Genomic DNA, 12842 nt, shown 5'->3' on the forward strand with positions numbered 1-12842 from the left:
CCTACCTAGCTGTGCATTGTGAAATGCAACAGATTTCCAAATTTATAAAGGATAAAATTAAACATGTAACACACACACATATATATATACACACACACACACACACACACACACACACACACACACATACATACACACACACATACACACACACACACACACACACACTTACATAAACCTCAGTCATAAAATGAGAACAAAAAACGCATATCTGTAGTGTTTACTTCTCTTTCCAAAGGTCTAAGTGTCGTTTCTCTCTGGTGCTTCGTGCCACAGTTATCAGCATAAGTCACTTCTGAGAATTTTCCCCGACACATGAGATAAATTTGTGACAGAGGAGTGAGCTCAGAACAGAGCTTGTCTATTCAGAAAACAGCTCTGCATGTTCCTTCGTTTCTCTGCCTATGTGAAAGGGGTTCCCTTTCCTCCAATCAGCTCTCAGACAGTGTGTATAAGAGCTGTAACTGCAGCTCTCCACCCCTCCTCCTCTGTACTCCTCACAGATGCACAAGGATTTTATCATAATTGTGTTCTTTTGAAGGGGTGTAGGGAAAAGATATAGGAGGGATTGGTTTCATCTGTATTACCTGAGGCTATTCACTTCACTGGGTATAGGCGAGGGTTTACAACCACTTTGAAGTGGTTCTAAAACCAAATGTTTTTTTAACTAATGCATTCCATCAAAAAAGGAAGTGGGTTGTGGGACTAAGCCAAACTGTGTGTGTGTCTATGGAGTGCAGCTCCATAGCTACACACTGCTCGCGTGCCCCCATAGCAAGTCAATTTTCTCAGATTGCAAGAGGCCTGAATTAGATCTTTGTTAGATCTTAGATCTTGTTTAGATCAGGGTCCAAGCACCCTGATCTAAACAACTTTGAGTACGGACTGCCCACCCAAAAGAGCTAGCATATTCATCTACTAACATTTGGTGGTTGTAGAAGTAGACAAACCTCTGAGACTGAGACTAACATATCCTTTTTTCAATTGAATCTCTGTCAAAAGAAATGTCTGTAGGGCTTGAGTGCAGTTAATTCCATGTTAATGCTGGCAACTACACAGTCAAACCTAAATGTTTCATGATCTCTCAGTGACTGTCATCTGAATTAGATTGTAGGCTCTAACGAGCAGGGCCCTCCGATTCCTCCTGTATTTGGTAAGTGGTTGTTAAAGCTTAGTTTTTTTTTTTTTTTTAATAACCAAGCTCTGTGCAGTTGTTTTGCACAGAGCGGCCCCTGATGCTCTTCCTTTGGGGTCCCCCGCCAGCGCTCCAAGACCCTCATAGGGTGCCCCCATGGAAAGCCGCTTTCCATGGGGGCACCTGTGCATGTCCGCTCCCAAGTCCCACTGCTGCGTCAACTGACGCAGACAACAGGACTCTGCCACACCACCCGCTTTAATTGACAGCAGCAGGAGCCACTGTGTTTGTGCACATCACTGAATAGGATGGGCTCAGGTAAGAAAGGGCAGGTCTGGGGGGGGAGCTGCAGCAGAGAAGGTTTTTCACCTGAATTCATAAAATGCATTAAAAAGGTGAATAACATTAAGGCTTTCATAACACTTTAAAGCTGAACTTCACCCTAAAGGGGAAGTTCCACTCTTCCCTTCTTCTCGCCCACTGTCCTAGTCAAAACTTTTTTTGGGGTTGAAGGGGAGCGGTAGCTAGTTGACAGGTACCAACTCCCAATCAGATCACCTATGCAATCCAAGTTCTCCTACTGCCACCCCCCCCCCCCCAACTTCTGAGAGACCATTCACAATGCGCACCGTGGCTCACACATGCGCAGCGGTCAGCCTGCTGTGTAGCTGCAAGGAGTCACAACCAGCTGCTCACAGTTAACATGCCAGCACCAGGGACCAAAGACCCGGGTGAGGACAGCACTGGATCCCTGGACAGGTAAACCCCTATTTATTAAAAGTCAGCAGCTACAGTTTTTGTAGCTCCCGACTTAATTTTTTAAAAATGACCGAAGAAACGCTTTAACAACATTATGTGCTCAGCATTTACCTGATGGAAAACAAACATTTGAGCTTACTTTAAGTTTTCCTTTGTTAAATGCACACACAGAGACTTGATATGCAGAATGTCCCAGGTCCACAAAAACCACAATCCTTGGCTTTTCTTCTGGTGCTGGTAGATCTTGTTTATATATTCCATATGCAAGTGCCACTGTATAGAAATATAAATACATAATAAATAAAAAAAAAAAAAACACTATAATCGCATTTTACATTTTTTTTTGTGTGTTTCATTTGTAGTGACACATGAAATTTTAGGACCATACTACTTGCTTTAAAAACAGGCCCCTAGGATAAGACTGCATAGGATGCAAGGGCATGTAAGTAGAACTATGGGGAACATTTCATTTATTTATTTTCGTACTGAATAGCCTAAGGGAGGTATGTATGTAACCCCTCTAAGGTTTATTTTTGCCATATTTGGTGAGATTTCCCTTCACTTCCTCTCCCATAGCCAAACAGGAAGTGAGGGGGAAATCCCTACAAATTAAAAAGGAATTTTTAGGGGACCCCCAGGTCACCAGAACTAGTATCACTATTGGAAGTTTTCCCCTCTATTACATTTCAGGGGACAACCCAAAATACTGGATTTTCTTTTACTTTTACTGACAATAGTAAACAGAACAAAGAGAGGCTGAATCTCACTAAAGGGGACACAGACAGCAATAAAAACGGACAGATATTCTAATGCTTTTCCTCTCTATCTTAAGCAAAACTAAACAAAAAAGGTTTTGCCTTTAGTTATACTTTAATGATTGTGAGAAATACGTTTTACACTACCCAGCCAGGTTAGGCTGCAGCGTGGTTTTCAAATTCATTGCTCCCAGTGTCATTAAAATCCTGCACTCCTCTTCTTAATTCCTACTGCACCATTCAAGCATGCCCAAAACATGCATATTTCAAATCTTTGGTGATGCATATGGCGAACGCAGCCTGTACACAGAGGGGCAACCCAGCTGCCCACGATTGCCAAGTGGTTCAGAATGAGGAGTTAATAACCATAGTCAATGAAAGAATTACACATTTCCTCACCAACACTTAGGCTTGTTGGTTATATTCTAAAACGACCACCGAATACAAGACAATTGTTAATGGACACAAAAAGTAGCTCTGTAGGCCCGATTGTTAATGGACACAAAAAGTAGCTCTGTAGGCCCATCCAGTGGCATGGTCGACGTTCAGTGTTAAAAGACAGAACATACAGCGAAATCATGTGGACAATGTACATTGACCCCCCTCTTCCGTGGGTGTGCTTTTCTCCTGTTATTAGGCGTGCATTATTGCAGTTCTCTGCCCCTTCTCTCCCTCCCTCCTTTTTACATTTTTCTTCTTTGTCCCCAAACTGAGAAAACAAAAGTGTCTTTGGCTTGGAGGAACCCTCCAAGATACCGGTATCCTTACTTGTCACAATACAAGCTATTGTGCACTTCGAGAGCAGCTTTGTTAGGTTTCAGCTCAGGTTCCCCTTACTGGCATTGACCAGCTGGCATTTGCTTCCAACCCTTTCCTTAGTCTGTAAGAAATCACTATGATTTATGTACCAATGGCTAGGTCTTGATGTGTTCTGCTGTCCTTCCATTACTACATTGTAATTATAAAACTTTTACAGAACTGAAAAAAAAAATTCTTCACTTACACAGAGCCTGGCCCAAAGAAGAATGTATTGAGCTCGGGGCATACACTGGCCACATGTCTTTATTTATGTAAACGTATCGTACAAACAAATAAGAATTCCAGAGACTCTCAAAACTTGTCAAACAGCCATAAAGGTCTTTTAGCTACAAAAGCCAACTTCTAAGGCTCCATTCACACCTGGGCATTTGAGTATTTTTCAGCTCCAAAAACACTCAAAAAAAAAATGTTCCAAAACGCCCAACAAGTAAAACCCCATTCATTTAAATGGCCCCTGTTCACATCTGAGCATTTTGCAAAACGCCTGTAGCTGAAAAAAGTACATGAGCTTTTTTTTGGGCTGATTACCAGCGTTTTTGCTAGATGTCAATGCCTGCCTCCAAAAACGCCTGAAAAACGCGGAAAAACGCTACGCTCAAGTGTGAATGCAGTCTAAGTGTTATGTGGCTGAAGAGATCTGATGTAACCCACAAAATGTCAACTACCAAAAAATGATCAGGATTGATAACCAGCTATGGTCTACAAGGTCTGTATATAGTTATTGTAAAGCGGCGTCTTCCAACACCAATTGAGCAAAAGGTTATTTCATAGTTACAAAGGCTGGATGCTGTGGGAGGCATGCGCTGGATGATGCGAGCATCGGCATAGCAGGGGCAGAGCAGAGCTGCCACCAGGGACGGAGTTAAAACGAGAACCAAGAAGAGCTTAGTGACCGTGGTGTGAATCAAGGACTCCATTGGGGAGCAGCAATGTGCTTGGAAACAGTGCTACTGACATGCTTAGAGTACCGAGGACTTGTGACTGGAGCGCTGCAAGTACAGAGGACTAAGAGGGCCTTGTGATCAGTGAGCGAGAACGAGGAGGAGAGGACATAGAAGGCTTTTAACCAGTGAACAGGAGCAGAAAACACCAGGGGCCATGTGATCAGTGAGCAGGAGGAGCATGCTGAGAGGACACCGGGGGGGGGGGGGGGGGGGGGGAAGCAGGAGTAGGGGATGTCAGATTTTGTGTGATGTCAGTGTGAGGCTGTGTGATCAGTGAGCAGAAGGAGAGGATGCTGGGGAATGTGTGATCAGCGAGAAGGAAGAGAGGACACTAGGGGACATGTTGATCAGTGAGAAGGAGATCCCAGTTAGGGAAACAACTAGTGCCAAGAATAGAGTAAGGTTAAGAAGCAAGATCAATGACTACAGACATTAAAAACTCTCTCTCCCTGAAGAGAGGCTTAGGCAGGCCATAGACGATTCGAATTACGTACGATTTATCGTTCGATAAACGAAAGCAGCACTCGTGCACATCATAGAGTGTACCATCAATGTGAGCCGAAAATCGTACGACAAAACACTATTTTTTGTGCCTTTTAACCACATCTCTACCGGACACACTCCCTACTGTTCTGTGTTTTGTTAGGCGAAATCATACAACTCCCCCACTAATGATACGAAATTCGGCCGATTTTCGCAAAAAAAACCCAACATGTTGGATATGTGAATTTTTGCTGTCGTATGAAAATCGAACGTTTTACATACCACACTAACGATACGAAAATCGTTCGATAACACTGCCATTTACGATTTTCGAACGAAATTCGAATCGTCTATGGCCTGCCTGAGGAGGAGATACGACCGCAACATACAATTATCTAAATGGTGTTTGCAGCATAGGGAGAAAACTATTCAGTCTCTAGTCGCTTAAACATAAGGGGCTCTTTACGGTTAGGATTAAGGATATGGGACTCTAACTTTTAGATCTTTCGCATCTTAGCGAACGTAGTACACAGGGATATGGGAAATGGTAGTAAACAAACAAGCTGAACTGGATGGCCTGGTAACTTTATTCAACCTTATCAACTAATTAATCATATCCTTGCAAAAATCCTGTTATAAACTCCCTTTGTACATTACTATGTATTCTAAGTCAACACAGCGTCACATTTTACACTAACATTCTTAAATAAACCCCAATGTTTCTACATACATGCAAAAAGTAAATGACTAATATACTAGGCAAGCAGCAACAGAATTAAAGCAACAGAAGCAATAAATTTACTATCCAAGCTCAACAGACCCCCCCCAACTAGAATTTGTCAGCAGCATTTGCCTTAAGGACCTGAAAAATCATCCAATCCAAGGGGTCAGACCAGGCGATTCATCTCATAAACCACCGCAAAAAAAGAAAAGACGAGGTGACCAGATTATCACCAACTGGCCAATTGCAATCTTGAGTCTATGGCCATTTACAAAAGGAAAAATTAAACTGACACCACCTCCTTGAGTGCAGTATTCCTAGTTAAATATCTGCATTCCTCCTTGCCTTATTCACCCAAACCAGTATGCATGGCAGGAATTTCAGTGAAAACTCCATTGTGTAAGTCACAGGCTGTGAGGAGTGGGGGGTAGGGCTAAGCCTTACTGTCTGTGTCAATGCTATGTCATCAAAGGAAGCCGCTTCCTATGGGGGGCACATAGAAGAGGAGCCAGGAGCGCTGACAGGAGACCTGAGAAGAAGAGGAGGATCGAGGCAGCTCTGAAAAAACACTGCACAGAGCAGGCAAATACAACCATGTAGCTAAGAAGAGATAGCTTCCCAGCAAAATACTTTCTGTAATTATATAGAAATATTGCTTGTTATGAAATCAGTCTGAAAATACTCAGCATCTGAATTATCATTTATTTGTGCCATCTGTTACCTGCAGTAGTTTCATTAATTAGCCGTAGACAGTTGAGCCCAGCGATCTGTGTGGCATCCATTACAGACCTCCTCTCTGCATCAGTGAAGAAGCATGGAACCTGGAAGAAAGAGAACACATCACATTACACTTGCCTACAGATATGCGAGAACACAGACTCCAGATAAAATGACACCTTTAGTTATATGGCTTGTGTATGCTACAGGCCATTACAATTAAAATGATAAACACTACAGGTCTCAGTGTTTAGATTCTAATTTCAGTCCGATTTATATTCCTTATAAAACCAATAAATCTTATGTTTTTGCTTCCTAAACCTGTCCTTAAGCCCTACCAACAGTTTTCTGGACACATACGCACACACAAACACAACAGAGAGTGGCAGAGACAAATGTATGCTGCCATGGCAGAATAATCCATCCTATAGGGATAGCTATCCTTTGTATATGCTCTGTGACTAAGCCCTCATTCACACTGAATGCAGCTTTAAAATCGTGCGACTTCATCTGAACTCGTACGATTTCAAAGCTGCATTTCAGTCAAACTTTGAGGGGCGACTTGAAAGACATCTGTTCGGGTTCATGCACAAATGGCTATTGAAGTCACAAAAAGTAGTACAGAAACTACTTTTGGAAATCGGAGCGGAGCAGCAAAGTCAGCGTTGCACAATTTCGGACGGTGCCAATGGTCACGAGATTTGACCTGTCAAATAACGCTGATGTGAACAAAGTTAGCTTAAAGTACGGAAATCAGATTGAGAACTCTTCCTTCATTCTAATCACAGGATACAGTCTTCTAAAGCATGGGAGCCAGAGACCGCAAACAATCTGCATTTTCGGGTGGTCATTAAGGGCTACTCCTTTTTCCCCCTCTCAAAACACTGCCACCTCATAAATGTAATGAATAAATATAAATACAGTGTTCAGGTTTAATCAACACCCAAATATGAGAATATAGAGAATTTAAATATAGAACATAAAAGGAAGTTGGAAGAGCATGCATACATAGATTTAGCCAAGCTCTTTATACAAAAATTCTTGCACTCTTTGCGACACATGGCACTCGGGACATATATTTGGAATGGAATGATTAATTCACATTAATGACACTATGAGCATGTCCATGGGGTACAATCCACACCAGACAGCCATCAACAAAAAGCAGAAAACAGGAAGACTTATCAGACAACAAAAGAGCATCACATATTGGCAGGATTCCTTATGAACTTGATTCATTTCCCATAAGCATGTCAGATGTGCTCACTGACCATAAACATTAAGCCTTATAAAAAAAAAAAAAAACAGTACTTACTGCAACAACACAGTCTACTACAGGCTTCTTCAATGCACTTTCTGCTGTTTCTTTAAGTTTGGTCAGTAGCATGGCAGCCACCTGCTCAGTAGTAAAGTTTCTCTCCTCCTCCAAATACATGACCTGAAAAATAAAAATGTGGTATTGTGTTTTGAAATTGTAAAGAAAAATGGGAAAAGCATCTGGAAAATTGGTAGTCTCTCGACTGGATCCCCAAAGCGAGTGTATAGATTTCAACCAAAATGGTAAAGGCTTCTCAACATTTGGTGCTGCCAAATGTCCAATGGTATTTTAGCAATGCCATGTTAAATGGGTATTGTAATGCAAATCCTCATACCAGTATAACATTTCCAGACTTACCAACTCCCATGGTCCTTCAACCCTTAAGACTCCGATTTAGGACTAGGTAAGACATTTTTGCTGAAGGTTCTCAATGTTGGTATAATTCACAGATCATTTAACACAAACCCCACACTAAATAATAGAATGGGAACCATCAGACACACAGAAAAAAAAAAAAAAATCTGTATACAGCACCAATATATTGATGAAAACCTCCGATACAATTCATGTAAAAAGCACACAAGTTAACATTGAGTACTAATCCCAATTAAAAGCATGAAGACTTGCCACTTAAATCAGACAACCCTTACAAATGAAAGCTCTTCAAATTTTTTTTATTTACCTTGATACCAGTGGTGCCCATTGGCAGCTCAACAAGCTCATAGGCTAAACCAGGCTTCTCAGCCTGCACAAATGGGTCCGTGTAAGCTCTCCCATGAAACCTTTTAAAGCCTTGCAGTGTATTCTTTGCATTGGAAATGACCTAGAGAAAAAACAAGGCCAAAGTTACTCAGCATATTTTAGGCTGACATAAGCAAGAGGAAATAAAAGTACAGTTTTGTATCAATGATAGGAAATGAACAAGGCAAAAAAAGACAAAAAAACATTAGCTAAGGGGAGACCTGGCTGAATATACTGCATTATACATTTTTATATTACTACAAAACCTAACTGGGATCCTCCAGTGTCAGAATACTACTTCAGTGAACTTGAACGTAAAAGTTTTCACAAATAAAAGTTTTAGAAACAATGGGGCCAATTTAGAACACGTGTCAGATAAAAAAAAACTGGATTTTTGACTTATCGTAAAATCCATTTCTCTGATGTTCATTGACGAACACAGCTCCTGATCTTCATAACTATTGGGTTATACTGCCCCCTACAGGAGTAGGACACTAGGCAGAAAAAGATTTTGGCTAAATCTATGGACAGTCCCAGGGAGTATACACCCTCTACCTGCTATAGGTACTCCGTTTTCTTACAGTGTCTGAAGAATTACAACTCCACAGAGGGGTGGGTGCTGCGTCCGTCAATGAACATCAGAGAGATGGATTTTACGTTAAGACAAAAATATAATTTTCTCCTTCGTTGATTGACGGACACAGCTCCTGATCTTCATAACCATTGTAGCGTTCCAAAGCAGTGTTAAACATAAGGGGTGGGAACAGGAAAAAACTTCCCATGGCTAAAACAGTAGCCAACCAGGCAACAGGAGCTCAACCAAAACAACTGGAGCTCACCTGAACAAAACAATACACCCTCAAGGACCAGGTCCTCTAAACAGCAGCCTGCAAAACCTTGCGGGCCAAAAGAAGCATCCGTATATGCCAACACATCCACCTTTATAGAAGTGGGCACTGACGATAAGGTAGCTGCCTTGCAAATCTGTGTCACGGTCACCTGACGAAAGGCCCAGGAGGCACCAAGTGTCTGAGTAGAGTGTGCTTTGACAGGGAAAGGAGTAACCTGACCCCTAATGGAATAAGCCTGAACCACCGTCCATCTGATCCATCTTGAAATTGTGGCAGAAGAAGCAGATAACCCTTTCCAAGGCCCATCCGTGAACACAAATAGGGAGTCTGACTTCCTAAAAAAAACTCAGTAGCTGCCAGGTACTCCCTAATTGCCCGGACCACATCCAAGGCATGCAAGGCAATTTCCTTCGGATGTTTTGGCCTGGGACACAGGGAAGGCAACACAAGGTCTTCATTCAAATGAAAAATCAGAGACAACCTTTGAGAGGGACGGACAGGGGCGAAGAACCCCCTTTTCTGTGAATCATCAGTAAGGTGTAAGAAAAGATAACCCTGCCAGTTCCGACACCCTGCGCGCAGAGGTGATGGCCACTAAAAAAGCCCCCTTCTGAGACAGCCTAAGCAAGGGAATCACCCAAATATTCTCAAAGGAAGGCTTCTGGAGGACTGAAGACACCTAAATGAGGTCCCAGGACAGCAACAAAGACCGCACTGGGAGGACACCCTAAAAAAAAGGTACGCACCAGGAAGTGTGTGGCCAAGGGTCGTTGAAAGAAGACCGCCAAACCCGACACCTGGCCCTTGATGGTACTCGGACAATTTCTGTTCAACCCCCTGTTAAAAAGGAAAGTCAAAATCCAAGCCACCAAGAAGAAGGAGTGAGGATGAACCTCAAGAGGCTCAAACCGCACAATGTAGGTCTTTCACGTACGATGGTAGATTTCCTAGCTTTTAACAGTGTTGGAATCATCAACTCAGACAAACCTCTATCCACGAGTACCTGGCCTTCAACAGCCAAGCCGTCAAAGCCAGCGATTGTAAAGCAGGATGGAAGATCGGTTTTGGGGACAGCAGATCCTCCCTGAGAGGAAGCTTCCAAGGAACGCCGGCGACGAGCTGCACCAGATCGGCGTACCAAGCCTGGTGAGGCCAGTCCGTAACCCCTTCTGCCTCGATCCTGCGTAGAAGTCTTAGCTGAAGCTTGAGAGGAGGGAAAGCGTAAATCAGATGATACTGACCCCACGGGGCCACAAGCATGTCCGTGGCATCTGCCAGAGGATCCCGTGGCCGAGCCACAAACCTCTGCACCTGTTTAGCCGAGACACCAACAGATCAACCTCATGAATGCCCCACTGGAGACCCAACTGACGAAACACCTCCGGATATAGGGACCCCTCTCCTTGGTCTAAAACCTGCCGATTGAGGTAATCCACCTGCCAGTTTTCCACCCTGGGAATGTGTATGACAGAGAGGGCTGGAACGAACAGTTCTGCCCACCTTAGAATGCCAGCTACCTCCAGTGCCCCCTTGGTGATTGACATAAGCCGTGGCATTGTCCGATTGAATGCACACTAGACATCCGTCCAATGATATAGGCAGTCTGATTGCTCGGAGTTCCAAGAAATTGATCAGTAGTCTGGATTCTTCCAGCATCCAGAGCCCCGAGAAGAATTTTCCACTGTCCAATACAAGAGGAGGAAGGATTTGCCCAGCCAAAGCACCAGATAATGAAGCCACAATATCAGGGACCATGTATGGAACTGTGCAAACGGAAATGCCTCGAAGGTAGACACCATCAGGCCCAGCACCCGCATGCAAGTCGTGAAGGATGACCATCTCCTGGACAGCAGGAGACGAATTGCAGCCTGCAATTTCTGGAGTTTGTCCAGAGGAATGAACACTCTGGCTAAGGCCGAGTCCAGAGTCAGACCCAAGTCCAGAGCCAGACAGTCCAGTTTTGTGGACGGAACCAAATCAGACTTCTGAATATTTAGAATCCAGCAGAGTTCTTTTGGTTATTTCTAGGTTTTCCACAAGAGCAGTAAGAGACTCCGCTCACAGAAGGAGGCTGTCCAAGTAGCCCAGTACCGCAATTCCCCCCGTTGGCATAACAATGCTAGCACCGGGGCTAGCACTTTTGTGAAGACCTGAGGAGCAGATGCGAGACCAATCGGTAACGCCATAAACTGATAAAGCAAACGGCAAAGCGGAGGAAGCGCTGGTAACCGGTACATATTGGAGTGTGATGGTAAGCATCCTTGATTTCGATAGAGACAAGAAAATTATACCTGATGCAGGGATGCCACCACTGTGCGAATGGACTCCATCCCGAACTTCTGCACCCGCACAAAGCACTTCAGCATCTTGAGGTCCAGGATTGGACACACTGCCTTCCTTCCTGGGAACTGTAAACAGGTTTGAGTAAAAACCCTGAAAACGTTCTGAAGCAGGAACCGGGACAATCACCCCTTGCAGTAACAGGTCTTGTACCACCCCAAACAGACTGTAGGTGGTCTGGGGACATGCACAAGTTGGAAGGAAAAAGAACCTTGCAGGTGGCCAAGAGCAAAACTCGATCTTGTAGCCGGGCCGAAAGGCTTTGTGGATTTTTGGTGAAAAATATTGCGCTCAACACATTAATATTCACAATAAAAAGTGCATTTGTGCAAATAAATTATTATAAAAGTCTTTACGTGCTTATATTATCAAAAGAAGTTGTGATTAACAGCAGCGGTTTGATAGAAGCACAGACTTGATAGGAGTAAGATTCCAAAACCTCCACACTTTCACCCAGTGCGCTTATAAGATACTCCGTACCAGAAGGATATGACCCCTTGATTATACTGTAGGTGGTCACACAGGCATAATGATCCACATGTAAAACGACTATCCGCATCAGATTCCCTCACAAAGAGGAGTATGCAATCAGACCAGATATGGGATCCCAGTATAGAACATATAGGAAGGCAACAAGAAAGCTCTCATGGTGCAGTATGTCAATTTGAACGAACATTTATTGTCAAGTATTGCACTTACTAAAATCCATGGGGAGAAGAAAAAAAAAAAAAAAAAAAAAAAAAATCGCTTTATACATCAATAAAAACTCGATAGCTGGAGTGTATGAACGTAGCTCCACGCCTGCGTTGCACCAACCCGGAAGTTTAAAGTCTCACGCTCCCGACGCACTTTTCGTCAGCACGGACTGACTCAAAGGCAAAGGAGGGGGGAGCTGTTCTCCCTCCAGGTCATGACGTAAAAGCTTAGCCCACTCAGTTTGCGACACCAGGGGAATGGTGAATACCAGCCTTAGTGCCGAACCATCCAGAGTGTACATTATGTGGGTCACAGCCTCCGCCTTCCTGTCACCCGGGTTCCTTAAAGGCCGGGGACTCCAAAACCAAAATCATGGTTGCCTTGTTCAATCTTGAAACTGGAGGGTCCACCACCGGTGGAACAGTGACAGTCTACTTCCTAATAAGGGACTCTTCAGAGGGGGTACCGCCTAGTAAACCACTTAGGGATGCCAAGGGGACGCTTTGGTCATCTACACACTTAGCGACAATTCTATCAAAATTAGAAGGGAAAGAAAATACCTT

At 43.5% G+C, this 12842-nt stretch overlaps 1 protein-coding gene across 1 annotated transcript in view; it reads right to left on the reverse strand.

Annotated features, from left to right (window-relative positions):
- Positions 1 to 12842, reverse strand: part of HSPA4 (heat shock protein family A (Hsp70) member 4) — a 70939-nt gene that overhangs the window by 34957 nt on the left and 23140 nt on the right. Inside the window, exons 3-6 of the mRNA XM_082255675.1 lie at positions 8334 to 8474; positions 7649 to 7771; positions 6338 to 6437; positions 2034 to 2167 (exon numbers count right to left, since the gene is read on the reverse strand). Of these exons, the coding sequence (XP_082111801.1) occupies positions 2034 to 2167; positions 6338 to 6437; positions 7649 to 7771; positions 8334 to 8474 (498 nt within the window). The remainder of the gene's footprint in view (positions 1 to 2033; positions 2168 to 6337; positions 6438 to 7648; positions 7772 to 8333; positions 8475 to 12842) is intronic.

Source organism: Pelophylax lessonae, assembly GCF_965119305.1.
Source record: "Pelophylax lessonae genome assembly, chromosome: 4".
NCBI lineage: Eukaryota > Metazoa > Chordata > Amphibia > Anura > Ranidae > Pelophylax > Pelophylax lessonae.